At 39.9% G+C, this 22,126-nt stretch overlaps 1 protein-coding gene across 1 annotated transcript in view; it reads right to left on the minus strand.

Moving 5' to 3' along the window:
• Positions 1-22,126, minus strand: part of NBAS (NBAS subunit of NRZ tethering complex) — a 229,246-nt gene that overhangs the window by 139,410 nt on the left and 67,710 nt on the right. The window contains exons 22-27 of the mRNA XM_063125180.1: positions 16,043-16,126; positions 14,057-14,210; positions 6,548-6,733; positions 5,468-5,641; positions 2,476-2,609; positions 1,157-1,219 (exon numbers count right to left, since the gene is read on the minus strand). Coding sequence (XP_062981250.1) covers positions 1,157-1,219; positions 2,476-2,609; positions 5,468-5,641; positions 6,548-6,733; positions 14,057-14,210; positions 16,043-16,126 — 795 coding nt within the window. The remainder of the gene's footprint in view (positions 1-1,156; positions 1,220-2,475; positions 2,610-5,467; positions 5,642-6,547; positions 6,734-14,056; positions 14,211-16,042; positions 16,127-22,126) is intronic.

A 22,126-nucleotide genomic window follows, 5' to 3' on the forward strand; every position in this document is an offset into this window, starting at 1 on the left:
AAATTTTTTTCTTCATGCCCCACATTCTCCTTCTTTCCTTTGTGCCATAGTGTGATGCCATCATAATGCCCAGTTTGGAAGACGGCACACAAAAATATTTACACTAACCCTGATCCCATGTTTTACCAACTTCTTTCAAGCACTCTAATGTGATAAGGACTAGAAGGCACAATCAACTTGAAAGCTCCAAATCATATGATAGAAATTGGTTAAGTGGAGATCAATGGGCCAAATGTGGTCATCCAGGGATGGTGAATGCTCCAGTTGTGAATCCCAGAAACGCAAAGCAAGAAGATGTCAGGTAAGAACCATGTTCCAGAATGCTTTTCTCCCTCCCATCCCTCATAGTGACAAGGGAATAAAATAAGGCACATGGCCTTTGTGTCCTACACAGGAAGAGATAGGAGAAAGATGGAGTATGAAGAAAAGGAGATGTGGCAAATGTATTCAGTGGGATAGGAAAAGGGAGGGAAGCCAAAGGACACTGTCTGGTGCCTACCAAAAGCTCCACATCAAAACCTCAAGGTTATCGGGGTCATTCACTAGAAGATTGAGGGGAGACATGATAGGACTCTTCAAATACTTGAAAGGCTGTCACACAGAGGAGGGCCAGGATTAACATTAACAAAAGGGATGGCAGCATTTTCCACTCATCACTTGCAATTTATATAAAAACATAGCTGTATATGTACGTAATATTATACATACAGCATTCGAGGAACCATTTTGTTTAAATAGTTTAACACCTTAAATCTCCTAATTTTTAAAGAAATTCCATAAAATTTGCAAAGTTTACATACCTTTATATTGAAAGACTGGGTTGTGTGTGTGTGTGTAAGCACGATAGACAGACAATATATCTCAGCCTTCTTTTAATTAGGCAGTGTGTCTTCTTCCTCTCCTTGTCCTTTAACTAGATTGTCACAATGCTACATTACCTTTCACAGTTCCCAGTGGGGGAGAAAAACCCTTAGGACATAAACATATGTTTATGGAAAGGCCAAGGTCCAGAAAGTAATTTCCAATCAGTCTGCAGTAATACTTGACCTATAAGCCCTCTCGCATAATAATCCTAGCATTTTGAACTGTAAAATATAATGCTCTGCTAATAAAGTTAATGTATTGGGAGAGATGAATGAAGAAAAGAGCTTCTTACCTAAGAATTTGTTCCAATTCATCAACTTTATCGTGAAGATTGTTAGTAATGTCTGTTTCAAGGCTGGAAAGGATGTAAAACATTAGAATGGAGTATGTACTAAGAAAAAGCCACGAGTAAGAAATACGACCAAAAAACAGACGCACCTCCACCACCCAACAATATTCAGTGTGAGTTATGGGCTTGTTAGAACATTATCCTCCTCCCTCTCGCCTCTACTCACTCAGTTCTATAGAGAAAGCAAAAGAACTACCCTGTTCCAAACTATACCTCCAGTGGAAGAGGCTGCAGGGCTTGGCTTCCTACGGTTAGAAATATGGGAAATATAGGGAGCTACCTTATACTAAGTCAGATCATTGGTCAATCTAACTTGGTACTGTCTACACTGACCCAGTTCACACAATCACAGTCCGGTGGGTTGTTTAAGCTATGGTTTGTACCAGCCGCCACTTGCCTAATTACCCGCCCAGGCACAGCTTGTTGTGTCGTCTGAATCAGGGCAGCAAAGCTTGTCTGAGGGGGGAAATAGACCTCAAGTAACCCAACAACCGTGCAAACTGGGCCATTGACTCACAGTGGCTCTCCTGGGTTATAGACAAGTATCTTTCACAACCTTACCTGGAGAATAGTGGGGAAATGAACCTGGGACCTTTTGCAGGCCAAGCATTAAGCTACACCCCTTCCCCAGTGGCCCTCTGTCCATAAGGTGAGTCCAGCCCAGGGAGCTATTAGGAGCAGCAAGATGACTTTCCCATTCCCTTGCAGCGCTTGATGTCAGCACGGGCACAGATGGGAGTTACTTTGGAGAAGTTCAGCGAGTGTCAAACTGCTATGAGATATATTAAGCCAGATAGCCAGGCCATGTCCAGAAGACACCTTAATCCAGAGCTTTAACCATGGTGAATAAAGCAAAAAGCCTTATTGACCATGGTTAAAGCCTTGGTTTAAGGTGTCTTCTGGACACGGCCTGGCTTTCTGGCTTAACCACCTTGGCTAAAGCCGTGGTTTACGGTATCTTCTGAACGGAGCCATTCTCTCTTAATGCCCTGCAAATGAGTTCTCATGCTAGTCTCTACAACATACTGGGAGAATATCAATATGCAGTATGCCACCTGTAGATCAGAATGTTACAGTCTAGGGAAAGATTTTACCACTGGGTTCGGATGAACCCTTAGTCACATCATTCTTTGGACACTAGCTCTTGAAACTTCAATCATTTGAAACATTTGTAAAGGACTTTAAAAAAAGTTCTCCCTTTAAAAACACAACACCAACAACATTCCCGAATGCCCCAAAGCTTGGTACACGGTAATATTCACCCATAACCTCTCTGGGGAAGGCATTCCAAGATATCATAGCACAGAGAAAGCTGGTCATCCCGTTTGCAGCTGTAGATACATTCTAATGCGATCACCATCAACAGATCTTGATCTGAAATTATTTTTTGCTGACACTAGGAGAGAAAGAAAAGGCTGTCCTCATTGCTGCGCACCAGACCATTTTCTCAATTTGCAGTTAGTTACTGCAGCATCTCTGCGTGACTCAAATAAGATAATTACAACTGTAAAGCTAATTTAGCGGGTTTTGGTAATTACAGGGGCTTTCCTGGATTTTTAATAATTCTCAATTGAATATCTTTTATAATTACAGAACCTGCAATGGAAGCTCATTGGTAACCGGTGAGCACAGCAACTGTTTGGAACAGTGAGTTATTTCCAGTTTTATCCAAAAACAAAAACAAACCCAATGCAATATTTTTCAGCAGGTAAATTATTAAAATAAAAATATGTGTAATTCTGAAGCTTTTAGCTTAGCTACATTATGTTATTTCCTTCATTTGCACATAAATAGCTTCAATATGCCTGGAATGTAGTTTCCCTTGACTTGTTGTTCGCAGCTGATATACTTTTGTATGCAAGGCAACAACAACAAAAGTAAAGAATTAATGAACATCCTAGCAAGATGCCACTTAAGATGCAGGGATGTGAATTTAGTTTGGATCTGTAGCCATAAAGCAATGCCTCAAGAAGATGAAACTTACAACAAATTTATGTAAAGACCACATTAATCTCTCTTACAAAAGCTCCTTATTCTCACCCATCTCTGCATTTCACATTTCAGTGAGTACATCCTGAGCATGTGGCTTGTGTAAAATAACCAGCACTGACAATCCAATCTTATACATACACCTATACTCAGAAGCCCCACTGAATTCAACAGGGCTTACTCCAGGGAAGGGTCTACTGGATTGCCAGCCTGACTCTCTCACTAGGTTACACTGTGCTCTTTAAGGTCAACCAAATGCCAAGTTAATACCAAACTCTGTCCTAATTTTCAAGGTACCTGGTACTATCCCAGACGTTTGGGTGGTATCCAACTGGATTCCTGCATTGAGCAGGGGGTTGGACTCGATGGCCTTATAGACCCCTTCCAACTCTACCGTTCTATGATTCTATGGTGCCCCTTCTGCAGACATATGCGAGCAGATCAGGGAGGGAGAAAATTTTGATGATTCCCCTTCTCCCCTTGCAGGGACACCAATCAGATACTACCCAATGGAACTTTGTCCTCTTTGATACCCACCAAAGCCTAATGCCTGAGAATACTTTGAACATTTATGTCTCTTGTATTTTACCTATCTTTTGATGGCTTCAACTAACTTGGCTGACCGCAGTTGACGCTCCTTCTCACCTTCAGACATAGGAAAAGCTCTCAGACTAAAAAAAAAAAGTCCCACGGTTGTGCAGCTTGCAACAATTTTACAATCCTGGCTGCCACTGAAAACCTGCCTTCTGAGACCTAGTCTACATATGCAACAGAATGCTACATTATGCTACTTCAGGCTGCATGTACAAATCAAATTTCTGGATGCTTCCTTGTACAAAGGAACCAAAACATCCATGCAAGTAGAAAACTAGCACAGCAGGGAACAAGCTGGGCTCCAAATCTCTCTCCCTCAGGTGTTAGGATTTTTTTTTGTTTGTTTGTTTCTTTTAACATACAAGTGATATTTTATATGGAAGAAAATTAAAATAAATAGCAGTACTCCATTCCATCATTCGAGGATTCTCCTGCCTCATTCTTCTGGAAATGCACACTAAGCCTAAAGCTATCACTACTTCAAATGTGGAAAAGGGAAACAAGGCAGCTTGCTGGCTGTTAACAAGGCAAACGTACCATCCCAAGTGCATCCATATCAACACACTCTGCTACATTTCACTTCAATTTTGTCTCCAACTTGCCCTGATACCAATTTTTGGCACATGTCCTACATAAAACACAGTTTCTCATAAATCTGTATCACTGGACACATACATGCCCCAATTAATTTCACACAGGTGATCTTTTCACCCCAAGAGAGGGAGAAACATATGCAGAAGCTTAGCATTATTATTATTATTATTATCATCATCTTCATCATCATCATCATCATTATTTATATACCACCCCATAGCTGAAGATCTCTGGGCAGTTTACAAAAGTTAAAAACAGTGAACATTAAAAACAAATATACAAAATTTAAAACCACAAAAAGCTTAAAATACCAATAACAGACAATATCTGTTTAAAACAACCATTTTGGGGTCAGTTAAAAAACTCAGCAGATGCTGATAAATGTTGTTAAATGCCTGGGAGAAAAGTCTTGACCTGGCGCCGAAAAGGTAACAATGTTGGCGCCAGGCGAGCCTCATCAGCGAGATCATTCTATAATTGAGGGGCCACCACTGAGAAGGCCCTCTCCCTTGTTGCATCCTCCAAGCTTCCCTCAGAGTAGGCACCCGGGAGAGGACCTTAAATGTTGAGCGTATTGTATGGGTAGGTTCATGTCGGAAGAGGCGTTCTGTCAGGTATTGATATATCACAAATTAGAGTGCAGACTAAAACATAAAACGTGTACTTCTGTTTGGCAGGGCTCTGTCGCGAGCAAGAGCTTTTTTGGAAAAACAAACATTCACAATACAGAAGAAGAGTATCAGACTGACATTTAGCAAAGCGCCCACTCATATTAAAAATATCCAGTCTGCTGGGTAACTGTAGAAGTGATTAATCATTAAAGGTACATTCTGACATCCTGATACAGATTAGCCATGTATTAGAGCCTTATTTAGACTGCAAATGTTCTTATTGGCAAGACAAATGCTTCGTTCAAGAAAGCTACGCAATGACAGCCATCTCCAAAACTGACCAGGAAACCAAGTTACACTATTAAATAAATGTAATTGCAAGTGCAATTCAGGAGGAAGCGGACCGTGAGTGTAGGTGGGGAAGAGAAGCTTTCAGGTACATTCATAACTAATAATCTGCACTTACTGCTGGCTTTGAATGTTCAAAGATTTTCATAGGAAATGTTAGGTCTTCTTCAGCCAATGTGACCAAATACTCTTTTAAAAGCTCATTTGCAATGCCAGGAGACTCATTTTCACAGCGGTGTAGAAATGGGACCATCCACTGGTAAGCATCTTTCACGTACCTATCTTCCGACGACTGGAATATCAGTAGTTTTAAATGAAAGAAAGATAAACACAAATTAAGAACCGGGCCAAATTGATCTAAAGTTAGAAAATAGCTCAAACGTCAAGTGGAATCTAAGACTATATGATAGTAAACATTTTTCCTGACGATTCCCAATTGCTTTTGAGTAAGTTGCTATTGCAGCAGTGTACAAAAGGCTGCAAACTGTGCCAATGCAAATCTCTCTATTAAAAAATAATACTACTAGTATTAAGCATTAAGTGATTATTTCCAGATCATTTTGAACATAAACACCAGGCAGAGTCATATGCACAATATGTTGTCTTTGCTTTATAGCAGTGACAAGGCAATGCAACCCTGGAGTTAGCAGTATTGACATCAGTCACCTAACCCAAAGGAATCTTTTCCTACAGATGTTGCAAGAGCAGTAGAGAAAAAGTGCCTCCTCCACCCCCACTCTCAACTGCTTAGTGAACATACAAATCAGCAGATTTACTAAGGGTGGCAATGAGGGAATTTTCCTGCCTAGCAACTTTCATCTGGGCTTCTATAAATCTCCATCCCATCACCTATCTCACTGGGAGAACAGGATACAGACTCATCAGAATGCTGCCAACATTGTGCTGCATGTATCACCCTTATCTCTTGCAGAAAGATCAGTCAGGTCACAATACCACACATGAGTTAACAATTCTTAAGCCCACTGAAATAAATGTGTTTAAGGCCACATAACTCAGTGTTAGATTGTGGGATCTTGATCCAGCACCTGGAAGCCTTTTTAGAGTGGATGAATACAAATCCAGATGATTTGGCACTAATGATGTTGGATGATCATGGGATTTCATGCAACAGAGGATGAAAATTCATTTCGTAACAGAAATATCTCCTTTCTAACCCAACACAGAAACAGTTACCTACATTCAACATTAACAGCCTTAGCTTCTCAATGTCTTTCATCTGCTGTAGCTCTTTCAAGTTCAGTGTTATGTCACATCCTGTCTCATAAACTAGGGTCTCCAGTGTAACCAGATTGTCACAGAGGGAATGAAGACCAGGTATGTTCCTCTCCATGCCAAGACGAACCAGAGACAGAGCGCAATCCACCTATTTTCAAAAAGAGAAAGAACCACTGAAATCAGGGAGTCATACCATTAACTATATAGAGTTCGGATCAAGATTTATTAGTATTTTTTTACTCTCTTGTTTAAGAACGTAAGAAGTGCCATGCTGGATCAGACCAAGAGTCCATCTAGTCCAGTACTCTGTTCACAGTGGCCAACCAGACGTCGGCCAGGGACCAACAAAGCAGGACATGGTGCAACAGCACCCTCCCTCCCATGTTCCCCAACAACTGGTGCACCCAGGCTTACTGCCACAAATACTGGAGGTAGCACACAACCATCAGGGCTAGTAGCCATTGATAGGTGGTTTAAATTGGGGTTGAGGGCTTTTAATGGTTTGAGCGTGAGGGTTTTAATGGAATTGTCTTAATGTGGGTTAAGGGTTTTAATGGAATTGTTTTATATGTTATTGTAAAGTGCCTCGATGCTAGAAATAGTGAGGCGGTGCTATACAAATGCTTTAAATAAATAAATAAATAAATAAATAGCCTCTGCCTCCAGGAATTTATCCAACCCCCTTTTAAAGCCATCCACATTGGTGGCCATCCCTACATCTTGTGGTAATGAATTCCATAATTTAACTATGTGCTGTGTGAAGAAGTCCTTCCTCTTATTTGTCCTGGATCTCCCACCAATCAGCTTCATGGGATGACCCCGGGTTCTAGTATTTTGAGAGAGGGAGAAAAATATCTCCCTATCCACATTCTCCATACCATGCATAATTCTGTACACATCTATCATTTCTCCCCTTAGCCTCCTTCTTTTCAGGCTAAACAATCCCAGTTGTTGTAACCTTCCCTCATAGGGGAGATGCTCCAGCCCCTTAATCATTTAAAGTTCAGGTACTGAACACAGGGTGGGGAGGGGGCAGAATAGTTTCACAACTGATTGTCACCTTTAAATTGGTTCCACTATATTTTATATAGAATTATTAATATAAAACTTTATTATTGCAGCATAACTCCAATAAAATGAAGATGATACTCAATTTGAGTGGGGGAAGGTTATATATTTTAAATATGCAACTTGCATGAACTAATGTCACAGCCTCCAGAACTCTTGTCAGTCATATTTGACAACTGAGTGCATAGAATGAATTGTAATAGCCAAATAGCCTTCCTACACCAGCTAGCATAATTTTAACTCATTTGAGGTATTTCTACATTGTGAAAAATACCAGGTATACCGTAAATGCCATTATATAATCTAATTCTGTAGCACAATCACATTTAGAGTATTCTGCCAGCCCTGGTACCCTAAATCCCAAGGAAGACATAATAGATATAAAAGAATGGCAGCTTCCAGCCAGATCCTAAGCATGTTTGCTCAGATATAACTTTTGCCTAACTTCAAGTATGCATAGGATTACAGCCTAAAATGAGTAAGTCTAAAGCAGCCTTCTCCAACATGGTGCTCTCCATATATGCTAGACAACAACTGCCATCATCCCCACCCCTCGTGCTGGCAGTGGATGATGAGAGATGTAGTCTGACCCATATGTAGGACATCAGACTGGGGAAGGCTAGCCTCAAGTGTCTGTCTTTTGAGGCTAAAGTTATCCGGTTCAGATGTTAACATTTCACAAACCATTTGTACACAGCCAGTTTTCAGTGATATTATGGAAATATTTATGCACAGATGTAAAATACAGAAAACCAAGTGAATGACAGTTACACACTGTTTCTACAGTACTTTTACATTTCAGTTCATACAGTATATAGACAAAGTGTTATAAGGCCTTCAAATGTTTAGAGGTTGGACAGTAATTATTTGAGCTGTTCATTGCCTCCTTGTTCCCAACCCCTTAGATGCTTTGCTCTATTCTCCACAAATACTTATTTATTTACATCCCACCTTTGTTCCAAGGAAGCATACATGATTATTATTATTATTTATTTATATAGCACCATCAGTGTACATGGTGCTGTACAGAGTAAAACAGTAAATAGCAAGACCCTGCCACATAGGCTTACAATCTAGGATTTTGGTTTCTCTGGCAAAATATGCAAGCATCCCCGTTCGAAGATCTGGATGTGAGTGTAAGCACATGTCTGCCAAAAGTATTCACGAATTGTCGAACATATGCTCATATTCATCTTTTTCCCAATTCCCCGTTTGATTTGTGCTAATTTCCAAATTTGCACAAAGTTCCTCAGTAGGCTAAATCAGCCTCGCTTTAGAGATTTGTGAAAAATTCTAGTCACTCAATTTGTGCAACGTTCCTGTTTGCACAAAGCGCAAATGGGAATCAGGCACAAGATGAAAGGTGAGACAATGTTTAGAGAACCCTAGTGATCTTGAACATTGCCCATTTGCCCATCTCTACACAAGCCTCCTCCTCTCCATTTTATCCTCACAACAAACCTGTGGGGCTGAAAGTCTGTGACGGGCTGAAAGTCACCCAGTGATCTTCCTGACCTGAGTGAGGATTATAACCTGGATCTCCCGAATTTCAGTCCAGCACTCTAACCACTCCACTCTCAAGTATGAGGACTAGAACTTTTATTTTAAAACAACAATGACTGGATTTCACAGGATTTGAATACACTGCTATATGGTGCCAAGTTTCCCTGCCTGAATTAATGTGATTACAAGGCAACAAAAGTGGAATCCAATCACAATCCGACATGCATTCTGCTTGTATACACTTCACAGAAGCTTACTTCCAGTTAATGTACCTCCTGAAATTAACTACGCAATGAAATAGCCTGTAAATTAAGTTTACAATGATGGAAACACTTCAGTAGGCAGAAGAACTTTATTTATTTATTTATTTATGACCGACTCGCCCAGTAATTAAAAATGTTTAAAGTATTATATTTGGAAAGTAGAGTGTCGGAAAATGCAGTAGTTGGAAAGTAATAATTAAATAGCTGAACTAGGCAAATGCGAATCAACAAATATCTTGGAAAATCTCTTAATCATTTTGTTAACTGACAGGATTTACTCCCAACTGTATTTGAAGAATTTAGTGGCACATCTCTTAATGGCAGCAGAAATGAAGGTGACATTCCACTAGAAAAATAATATTGTCCTTTAATTACATAACATCTGGGCCACAAAGTAAACTGATGAAACCAACAATATAGACAATATAGACAAAAATTGACTCAAACACAATGTAAAAGCAACGAAATAAAACAAATCTTTGGTATAAGTTTGCAATAAAACTGACATAGTGAAAGATGTCTGTTTTATTTTAACAAATGTACAACATAAAACTCAGCTTTCTTAATATCAGTAAAAAATACCCATATGAACATACAAAGTAGGTTTATACAGAGTTAGATCTGATCCATCTTGTTCACAATTGCCTTGTTGTGAATGATGACAAATCTCAGGTAGACATCTTTCTAAATGGAGATGCTAGGGATTGAACTCTAGCATGGATTGTCCATGTATGGATTGACATGCATGGACCTTCTCCATAAATGAATCCTTCAGAAGGGTTGTATCTAGTGCAACTTCAGTTATTCAAGACCTCCATGGAGAGATCTTTACTTGCCCTGATTCAAGGCCTGTATTTAAAGACAGATGCTGGTGGTTGAATCTGGAATCTCATTCACACAAATCATATGCTGTACCACTATGAGATGGCTCCTCCCATTCCATTGGTCCACTTAATAGAAAATGTGATTTCTTTCAATAAACTGGTTAATATATAAGAGTACTATCGGAAAACCAGATGGACACTATTTCAAAACTAGCCTCGTGGTGTTAACAGGCTGAGAAATGTTTAGGGATCAGTGGACGTATTTTTTCCTCTCACTCAAACTGACAATCCTTTTGACCTCTGGGATTGTGAAATGACCCAGGCAGTTGATATGATTGCTCCTGAAAGTTTCCCTGCATGGAGACCAAAGCTAGCTCCATAGTGGTCTGAGAGGTTCGTACAAAAGAGAGGGAAAAGAGCACCAACAAACCAATGAAAAAGAGAGCAAGCTCTGGTGCTTTGAAACAATCTTTGCTTTAATCTTTAATGATTTCTTCGATCTGCTCTACACATTTTGGAAATACGCGCTTCATCAGGAGTTGAAGAAAAACACACTTTACTGTGATTTCGCAAACATTAGCACAATATTAAAACAATGAAACCTAAATGCAAAAGAAAGCAGTTCTCGGCTAGTTGGGCGTCCCCACCGAGCTCTGTAGTATCTCAAAACTCTCCTCCTCCTTTGAGCAATGAAGCAGCAAGTACAACAACAAGAATGATGGTGGGGGAAGACTCCTGGTGAAACCAATCAAACAAAAGCTAGAGTCCATTTCAAAGCCTACTCTGTGGCCATGACACCATATCCTACTTTTCCATTATCATGGCATCTGCTCAAAGCCATCTGGCAGAGCTGTCAAAGGATCTTCTGCATCTGAGCCCTTGGGGAAGAAAGGAGGATTGCTTGGTGGTCCACTGTAACCAATTTGTCAGATATAGCAATTCAACACATGTAATAAAATAGAGCACCGCATTAAAAACACCAAATAAGAACAAAAAGGCCCAGATAAAATAGAGAGCAAAGAATAAAAATCAACAGAACGAAAACATTAGAAACTACAAAATGATTGGGAAAGGAATAAGGCCTTTGCCTGGCACCAAGACGACACTCAAGTAGGTGTCAGGCAAACCTCACTGGGAAAAATATTCCACAAAAGAGGCGCAACTACTGAAAAAAGCCCTTTCATTCGTAACCACTCACTATACTTCATTTGGCAAAGGCATAAAGAACATAAGAAGAGCCCTGCTGGATCAGACCAAGGGTCCGTCTTGTCCAGAACTCTGTTCACACAGTGGCCAACCAAAGAGATGCAGATCTCATGGTCCAGGTAGGTACAAGTGGGGAGAGGCGATCTTTCAAGTACTGAAGTCCAAAGCCATGAAATGCCTTAAAGGCCAAAAACAGCACTTTGAATTGGGCCTGGAAACAGACCCAGTGATGGCAGATTACTAGTATAATATCTTCGGAAAGCCCAGTCCCAGATTGTTTTATATTGTTTTACAGTCATTTTATTTCCCCATGCCTTTTAAATACCATTTTAATGTTGTTTTAGTTCTGTTGATTTTTATTATTTGCTCTCCTTTTTCTGCAATCTGTTTTTATCTTATTTTGTGTTTTCAATGTTGATGTTTTATAAGTTATTTTAATGTAGATCATATGCTGGCTGAAAAATCCTTGGTGGGGAAAACGTGAAAAAATGCATTATTTATTAAAATTAACTTCTCTGTGCACTTAACATAGAACACCAAAAGCCACTCCCAACATATAAAATAAGGCTTTTGACTGTTAAATGTAAGAGGCTTAGTCCCATCTCTCTCCAGATATTCTTTGCAAAAACATCCCTCCACTTCTCTAAGAGGTTACCCCAAACAATATAGATGCCTAACAAGGCCCAATAAATCAATTGGCTTATAAGAATTTAACAAGAGACGATCCAGGTCAAAAACAGGGCCCATTTATGCAGCATCCTGGTTCCAATAATAGCTGGTCAAAAATCCCCCAGAAGCCCACAAAGAGGGCATAAAGCAGGGTTGTTGAATATCAGGTCTGCAACCCAAATCCAGCGCACTTGGAGTCCCCAATCTGGCTTTCTGGGGTTCACCAGATGGGCACTCTCCCTTTTCCCCCTGACCTTTTGCTGGTTTCCCAGCTTTTCTGTGGTATTTTCCCCATTATAAATGTTGATGTGCCTCTCTTAAGGCTTAGCTACTGGCAGTAAGAGTTCTAAACTTAAATATGCTGGAGTTTTTGGTCCTGCCCCCTTTTCTCCTTTGGCCCCACCCATCGATGGAATGTAGCCCCCAAGAGCTTCTCCAAAATGGAATCCAGCCCTCAGGATGAAAGGAGTTCAACACCCCTGGCATAAAGGCACCACCTTTTTCAGGGTTGTCCCCAGAAGCTGTTATTTATTCAGAGGTTAATTCCATCTGGACCTGTAGGCTCCGTGCAGCTATTATGGCCAATGGCCACTGCATAAATTTCATTTCACACCCATTTAAACTATGGCTATGAATTCCATATATTAAATGCTTTGTGCAACACATACGTAACATAGAATGCATGGCCACAGGTTGGTGCGAAGCCATTGGCCTCCACAGCTTGAAAAGGAGATTCGAACAAATTCATAGAAGAAAATATTAGCCGCAGCAGCCGATTGAAACTTCCATGTTCAGAACCTATAAAAGTTTCAGGTAACTTTACCAAACATGGTTATTAAATTTCCGGGCAAATGAAAAACAACAGAAATCCAGTAATTTCCCAACCATATATTCCGACCTTAGTGTGCTTACAGTTGGGAAAACTATATTTTTCCGTCTTCTGTGAATTCACTCTAAAAGAGTTTATTCTTCCATTCACCATTTCCCACCCATAATAAGATACCACCACCCTTTGGTCTTCTTTTTCATTTCCCTGTGCTGTAATTCATAGTTCAACCATGAACAATTTTGCTTTCCTTTTTTTGTTTCGTATGCCATCTCTGGCATTCTTTTTCCCTTTCTTTTATTAATATTTTAACAGAGGGCTGCTTTTTAGCTTATATCAACAGAACAAACACAGCCATGATAAAAAGAAAAGGAAAAAAAACTAAAGTAGAGCAAAAAGGCTGGAAGAGGAAATAAGAAAGGAGAGAGATAGAAAGAGGAAAAGAGAGAGGGATGGATACTGAACACCATTCATACGTTTTGCTCCTTAAAGAGATTTTCGGTTTACAATAGGATCTCCTTTTCTCGTCCATATGGATATGTTTGAATACATATCTATATTACAAGTACACATTCCTCAACTCAACAAGCCTGCCTTTAGAAGACACTGGACTGAAGCCACTTTAGCTTTTCTAAAATCTCGCTTTCATTAAAGGCATTAATCTCTTATAAATTCTTTGGGAGTGAATCCCTAGGAAAATGGTGTAGCCAGCAACAAATCCTCTCTACTGTCAGTATGCTTTGAGTAATTCTGAACAGAAATCTTAAATTAAATGTAAAATTTATTTTATACACCTCTGGGCAGTAGTCAGGTATTTTGCTGGACAGACTAATCCCATTCTGACACCCACTGAGCAGTCCAGACACCATAATAAAGTTGGCAAGCAAGAGCTTCAGTCATAGAACAAATCAACTCAGAAAAGGAATTACATATAAATGCATTCCCTTTACATATTATATGCCTGTTGCATATAAAATTCGAAAGAGAGCTGTAGCAGGAATGATGCATTCAAACTCTCAGAATGTGTATGTATAAGCCTGCATGCTTTAAACATAGGAAAGGTGACATTTGAAGCCATAGCAACACAGGAATATCTATAATCTTACAATTACCTGCATAGAGTAATTTTCTATCTCTTCTGCTCTTTTCCAATACCAGTCCGTGACCATGTTTATTGAAAGCTCAGTAGTCCTGTATTTCAACAATTCTGGTTGGGAGTCATATAAAAATTCACCTTCGTCTTGATGAGCTGGTTCAACCATCAGCCTGGGAATCACAGATAAGCAGTTGCTAAATGTAAAAACTTGTTACTTTGAAATGGCATTAAGGAATGCCAACATTTATGATGAAAACGTTGAAAATGGGTTGTTGTATACTTGAAAAGGTGTAAAATTTATATAATTCAAGTAGGAGGGTTCAAAAGCTATTTTTCAAAAAGGAAAAAAAAAGACTTTCTGATAATAGTTGGTTTTTTTAGCTCCAAAGCTGACCCATACCTTAGCCAGATTCATTCAGGTTGACCACCTTTTAAAAAACATATAAAATGTTAAACAGTTCTATTCTGAGAATCTGTTACCTCTAAAAATATCTGCACAGAGAACATAATTTAACATTCACAGGATATTTCTAGCACTACACTGCATAAAATTTCACACACAGAGTAGTTAATTATACCTACTGAATTTTCATCTATTCCCAAGTAATTAACCTTATTGCTGCATCAACTGCAGTTTACATATATACATGTTTAATAGTGCCTTAAGCAAATAAACAAGTACATCTATTTAAGCAGAGAAGTCCCGTAATGTACAAAAAATCTCTGTGGGCATAAACACGTTTTCATGAATAGAAAAAGCTCTGCCAACACACAGGTATCACTTGGCTGCCAGGATTTTACCCAAGCAAGGAGTTGTGTCCAATTTTAGTCTAACTTTAGTTTCATTCATTTCAATGGGTCTAACATTGGGTACAACCAAAGTACGGGAGCAGTTCAGTTCAGCTATGCATTTCCACTCCCAGTGATGGCAGCAGTGGAAAGATTAACAGCCCAAAAGAACAGATTAACTAAGTAAACAATACTTTAAAATTATTACAAATCCCATGTTGCATTCCTTTGTGGTTTTATACAAGTTTCTTCTTTTGTATATGCTCAAAGCTTTGGAAATGTCCTTCGTGATCACATTCCAGAACTTCTGGGACTTCCTGTTCTCTCCAGAAAGAAAGGAAATGTTCCCCACATGAACATAAGAAGTGCCCTGATGCTGGATCAGACCAAGGCTCCATCTAGTCCAGAACTCTGTTCACACAGCGGCCAACCAGCCATCGGCCAGGGATGAACGAGCAGGACATGGTGCAACAGCACCCCCCTCCCATGTTCCCCAGCAACTGGTGCACATAGGCTTATTGCCTTGAATACTGGAGATAGCATACAACCATCAGGACCAGTAGCCATTGATAGCCTCCGCCTACAGTAATTTATCCAACCCCCTTTTAAAGCCATCCACATTGGTGGCCATCACTACATCTTGTGGTAGTGAGTTCCATGATTTAACTATGTACTTTGTGAAGAAGTACTTCATTTTATTTGTCCTGGATCTCCCACCAATCAGCTTCATGGGATGACCCCAGGTTCTAGTATTTTGAGAGAGGGAGAAAAATGTCTCCTCATTCACATTCTCCATACCATGCATAATTTTGTACACCTCTAGCATGTCCCCCCTTAGCCTCCTTTTTTTCCAGGCTAAACAATTCCAGTTGATGTAATTTTCCCTCATAGGGGAGATGCTCCAGCCCCTTAATCATTTTAGTTGCCCTTTTCTGCACTTTTTCCAGCTCTATAATATCCTTTTTAGGTGAGGTGGCCAGAACTGTACACAGTATTCTAATTGTGGTTGCACCATAGATTTGTATAAGGGCAGTATGATACTGGCCGATTTATTCTCAATTCCTTTTCTTATAATGCTTCTGCATATGAGGAATTCCCAGTAGGTAAGTTGGGCCTACTGGATCAGAACAGAGATGCTGAACCACAATTCATCAAGACAAGTATTAATATGGATTCATCTGTATGTACATATATGCAAATCACATATATCTACCTGCATGGTGGTTTTTCACACCAGTCTTCTTCCCTGTGCTTCTGCTCATTCCAGGGAAGAATCTTCAATACACCTTCTCTGTTGCTGTTGCAAATATAAAAATGCAACGTGTTGAAAAATAAGCTATTAATTAAATGCACAGTGCAGCTTTTTGGAACAAATAAATACAGCGTTAGGCAGCAGCAGCACTTTCCACTACATTCATCCTTCTAATAGCCAACATATCTTAAGTAACAGACACTGCAGCCCTAAAATACCCTCTAGAGAGTAAGTTTCATTCAGCTTAGGAGGGATTTACTTCTGAGGTAACCTGCCCAGGATTGTGCTACCAGAAACTCAGAGGTTCAAGAGGACCCCTTTCTCCTGGATGTCACTCCTATCTATCTGAACTTTTCTTTATATCTTGAATTTGTCCCAGGCCACCTACTTTAAGTGATATATACTATTGTGCATTGCATTATATTTTCATGTGGTAATTGGGGCAAAAATGCATCACCTAGTACAAATCAGTGCAATCGCTGAGCCCTCATGTCAAATGCAACCCATTGGTAGCTAAGTGTCTCCTGTCTCCCTGACTCTTAAACGCAGAGATAGGGGAGAAAAGAAAGAGTGCAAGGGCGCTGTGCACATACTTAACTGACCTGCTAATGCAGAAATGCAGCACATAGAATACAGACTGTACAAATCAAAATGCTAAGAATACACAAAGGTAGTGCTTATCTGTGCTTTTAGTCTGAAACTCAAATATGGACAATTTACAGCACCAATCCTAGCTTTAAATGGCCAAGAGGAACACTGGTGATAACAAGCAGGCAGAAGTGTAGTGGAAAGGTGAGGGAAATGCAGAAAAGCATAGCATTATTCAGAGCAGGAGGTGTGATGTTACCTGCCACACCATGAGAATAATTACGGTGGCAAGTGAATGGTGTAAAACCAAGGCGTGAGTTTTACTGTTGCTTGTGACAGATTACCACAGAAGTGAGACGGAGAGCTTTTGGGTCTCCAGATGTTTTGGATTAAACCTCCCATCATCTATCACCACTGGTTATGCTGGCTAGGCCAGATGTGAATTGTAGACCCAAACATCTGGAGCATCGCCCATACCATAGAAGACAATGACCAGCCCTGCCATAGAGGAAGTCAGAGACTGAGTTCGGACAACATGATAACCAATGGTGGGTTATCATATAGTCAACGGTTGGTTACTGTGTCATCTGTCGGGACTTTTTCACACCACGGTTGGTTATTCGGCTGAAATAACCAACACAAATAACCAACGCTGTGCAGTTGATTATCGTGTTGTGTGTCAGACACCAATGACTATTTCGTTGCACACAGTTGATTATTTTCAGCAACTACAGAGTCCCCTGGCAAGAGCAACAAAAGTGGCGGCTGCCGCTCTAGTCCAGCCAACAGAATTCGCAATGGCAGATGGTATACCAGCAAGCGGAATGGAGAAGGAGAGGGGCAAATGTGTCAATCAAATACACCACTGACTAATTGTCAACTCGATGTTGGCTTTAATCCACACCACGACTGATTATAATCATGCCATGTGGGGAGTACCCTCTCGATAATAACCATGGAGCTGATTGTTTAACCCACCATTGATTACTGTGTTGTCCGAACGCAGAGAATGAGGAAAACAATCAAGTAGAGCTGAATACTTTTTTACTTTTTCCTTCACAGGGTATCTACTTCAAGCAAGCAGTTTAAACAGTAACACTTTTTGACAAGATTGTTGACATTTTTAATTTTATAGAATTAAAATGATTTTCAATCAATTATTGACACACAGGTTTTCAGTCATGCTGATCCTAATAAATTGGGTATGATGTTCATTGAGGGAGGGAGTGCACCCTGTCACGAGAAGCTGCTTTGCTACAAAATTTACCGCTATAGGCAGATTACGTATTGGAGAGGCCTGGCAAGGGGAGGACAAGCAAGGAGGCAGCTGCAAGTGGCCAGTAACGGCTTCTTGCCATGAGTGAACAACAAATTGCCTGGCTATACCAGACTTGTTTTAACACCAGTAATGTCGATTATTTTGTACATAAATGCAATCTCTTCACTTAAGAAGGTATGGACAGAGCTAACACTAGTGACACTGCACTAGTGTAAAGCAATGACTAGCAATGCACTAGCGTGCAGCTTGACTAACACTTGCTAATATAACAGCAAATAACAGTGACTTACTGCGGAATTTTGGTATCACTGCCAAATTTTGGTGCCCAGCTGCCACGTTATGCCATTGCCCTACCAAGCACTAATTGTGTTGCACAAGCATTGCTTTACACTAGCACAATGTCATTAGAACTAGTTCTGGGGCACAACTTGATACTACCCTATAGTTTACTGTTGCTTCCACAGCAAAATTTCAAATGCCACCGCTGAAAATTCCAGAAATTAATGGGAAGAGGGGGGAAAAAATCATCTGCAGATTCTTTGAAGTAATGAGATTCTGTATGAACTTCTGAACAAATTCGACTGTGTCAAGATATCCCATTTGTATTGTTTTTCTAAATTAAGTTAGATGTGGCTTTCTAGCTATAAGTCGTCCAGGATGTTTTCCTGTGGTAACACAAATCTTCTATAACAAGAATGTGTGCTTCACAATTAACACAGAGATGAACAATAACAGGAGTTATTACAAAACTCATTAGTTATGGTTTTTAAAGCATCTTTGCCATGGCATCTATGGGATTTTCAAAAGACTTAATAGAAGGAAAATAAACAAACATGTGCCAAACATGCTGTTGGAGTTGCAAATACTGCCATTCAGCTGTGGCGGGTAATTTAAATTTATCCCACAAAGCTGAAAATAACAAAAACTCATTGTCTGCACTCAATAATTGATCCAGGGTAAAAATCATACTGTCTGTCGAAGTCTGCCACAAAACATTTTCTTTCCTATTTTTAAATCTGGATTTCCCCATATAGTCAGTTTAGTTCGAGAAAATGGATCGAACTGTAATTGGTGTGATGTTACATGCTACACATCTCTAACTGCTAAGATTGTGGGAGGAGCCCTTTCCTCCTTAATATGCCTAGAACCTAATATCATTCATTTGGAAAGAGGCTCCAGACAGGATGATTCCAAAACTGACCAAGGTAGAAAATCAAATCTAAGTGGAAAGGACCAAAATTTGATGCAGGTGAGCAAATAAGCCCGACGGTATATAGCAAGTTCTGGAAAGTCAAAGTTGCATCCTTTTCAGATATATTCTTGGTGGAGAGGAACCTCAAAAGAATTTATGAAACGAAGTATTACGTTTTTGAAAATATTTGCTATGTGTAACTAAAAGGATTCCACATATAACATAAACAATTTGAAGTATAGTATTCATCTTAGATATATTAACCTTGCCATATAAACTTAACTTTAAGGATGCTCATCTATCAATAACTCGTGAAATATCACTTATCAATTTATTTAGATTTAACTTAATCATTTGAGATATGTCTCTGGGAATGATTATTCCCAAATAAGTGATGGAATCAGGGCACCGACAAAATTGCCAGTTAGCTAATGCACGAGAATATTCAGGAATTATGCCTCTCTCACAATGAGGTGAGAGCAGGAATGAATGCACTAGCTCCACCCCTCCTTCGCATTACTGTGTGTGTTACGTATTGCGCAGGTGAATCTTTCAAGTGGGAAGCATTCTTTATTCATGGAGGCTTCCAGAGTGGTTTAGAACTTTGATCTTTCGGGGTTCTAAACTGGAAACCCTTCATGTGTAGAGGACGCTCCCTGCTTCCCAAGACATGGAAGGTGATGAAGTAAATGATGGATACATAACTAGGGTTTGGGACACATGGGTTCACCTCCAATCTATTTTTTTTTAAAGTGGAAGGAGTTGGTCATCATGGTGGACACCGAGAAAGGTCTTTGGGGATGTACTGCTGCCCACGGCCACCTACCCCTGGGCTAATATGTTTATAATATGTATATTTTATATTCCGCTGTTTTGTATATTTGAAATACAAAGAATATAATAATTCAAGAACTATGAAAAAGACCACAAATATTCTCCTATTTGGGGGATGAAAGGGACAAACCTCCAGGTCATGTACGATCCAATGATACATCAATGACTTTTGCTGAATGGCAGAGCAATTTTAGCATAGTATATACATTTCACATAGACAACTAGACTCATTTCTGCAACTGATGCATCCCAACATAACTATGTAATATTGTCTGCCAAGTTAATCCTAACCATACAGTACTAGGAACTGTTTAATCCATTCTGCAAATATGTTGTTTTGCACTTATGTTTGGACAACTTGTGCTTTACACAGTACTACCTGAATATAAGAGATAGCAGCTGGCACTACTCTTAACATGAAGCAGCTGAAAGAATTCTGTTAAGTGCTTGTCGAACATTATTATAGAATTGTTGAAGCTTAACAAATCCACTTTGAGTTTATAAATTTAAGTTGGCACATCTTCTTTTACTTTTAATATACAAACAACTGAACAGACCCGAGGCCATTTCTCAACACGTCGAGCCTTCACAGTACGCAAAAACAGAAATAAATCCAGTAGAAGTATGGTTCATTACCATTTTAAATGTCAATGGATACTTGTTGGCAAAGTTTCCTACTTCTAAAATTGTGGGAAGTTTGACAAAGCTATGCAAGACAATGCACGCATATGCAAAGACAAAGCCTGTACCCTCAATACGGGAAAACATGAGGGGAGTGAACAGTGTCACCTTGCTCTGGATACCACATCAGAAAGTTTTCTGCCTTTATTTTTAAACAAGAAAAACAAAAACAAAAAACTTGTTGGGCAGTATCCAACAGCACCACTTTGCTTATGGCGCTGACATAATACTAGCGTATGCAGCCCCAACAGAAGAGCAATTGCATACGTTTCAGCATACGTTATTGCCGTTGCAGTAGAGGTCATTTACACAACCACGACGTCAATGGACACTGCCCTACGTATGCGTATTACTATCATCTTAAAATGGTTATCAGGGGACATACCCAAGGAACACAACACATGCTGTAATTAAAAGCTGAAGAAACAAAACTGCTAATGCATGGTTGCAAATGCACAGTAGACAAATGTCAAGGAGCCACGGATCATTAGAGCACCCTTGCATTTGTATGTGGAAAGAGGGCTTTCCATCCCCTCTTTGGCCCACTTCTGTCAACGCTCCGCAAATCAGGCAGCTGGGTCGGGACATCACCACTAACAATCCAGGAACAGGGCATTCCTAAGTTGTTCAGCAAAGCAGACGGAAAGCAGTGAGGGCGTGGAGGTAGCGGTTTGAGGTCGGCCCTGAGAATCCATGGATTGTTAATACATGCAACAAGGCCATTGTAGGGAAAAAGCAAGGAAAGCAAGTCTGCTAGAAATTATGGCATTAGCACCGAGACATGTTGTAGATGCCACACTAGGAATTGCATGGAATACCATGCCTCCTTTTCCTGCATGGTTATCTGGGATCCACCAAGATTTAACAAAACGAGTCTTTGAGCATTTCTTCATTTAGGTGCTTTTGTGCTTCCTGGTTCTTTGGCATGGTTGTTATGGGTTGCATTACATGGGAGGAGAGGGGAGACATGGGGTTTGAATTTAATACTTCCCCTCCATTCAGTTCTGAGGCAGTGCCATCCAGTGGCGGAGGATCTGCTGTTTCTTGGCTATTACCACTTTAAAAGTGGTTCTTTTTATTCTGGGATTTTGAGAGGATTCTGCAGGAGACATTCTGGTTGTTGACGACATCATGAAATTGACCCGAAAACTTCCATGTGTGGCCAATCTTGAACATGCAATAAATTGCTCGTTTAGAGGAGTCCCTTGTTGATATCTGAGGCATACATTGCATTGCTGCCTTGATCACTTGTTAACAGCTCTATCACTTTTAGCCTTTTGACAGGCTGCAAGTATCTCTTCTGTTCTGGCAAGCTTTTGTTGCTTCTTAAGCTGAATATGTGAAGCCGCTGCTGTGCTTTCAGAGTTTCTTATGCTGCCCTTTAGATGACTATTGCTTGCACTGACTATTTTATTTGCTGTATTTTTAAAGTTCTGTTGTCAAGCCACAGTGCAATACTTTCTCACACAGA

This window comes from Elgaria multicarinata, chromosome 4 (genome assembly GCF_023053635.1).
Source record: "Elgaria multicarinata webbii isolate HBS135686 ecotype San Diego chromosome 4, rElgMul1.1.pri, whole genome shotgun sequence".
Classification (NCBI taxonomy): Eukaryota; Metazoa; Chordata; class Lepidosauria; order Squamata; family Anguidae; genus Elgaria; species Elgaria multicarinata.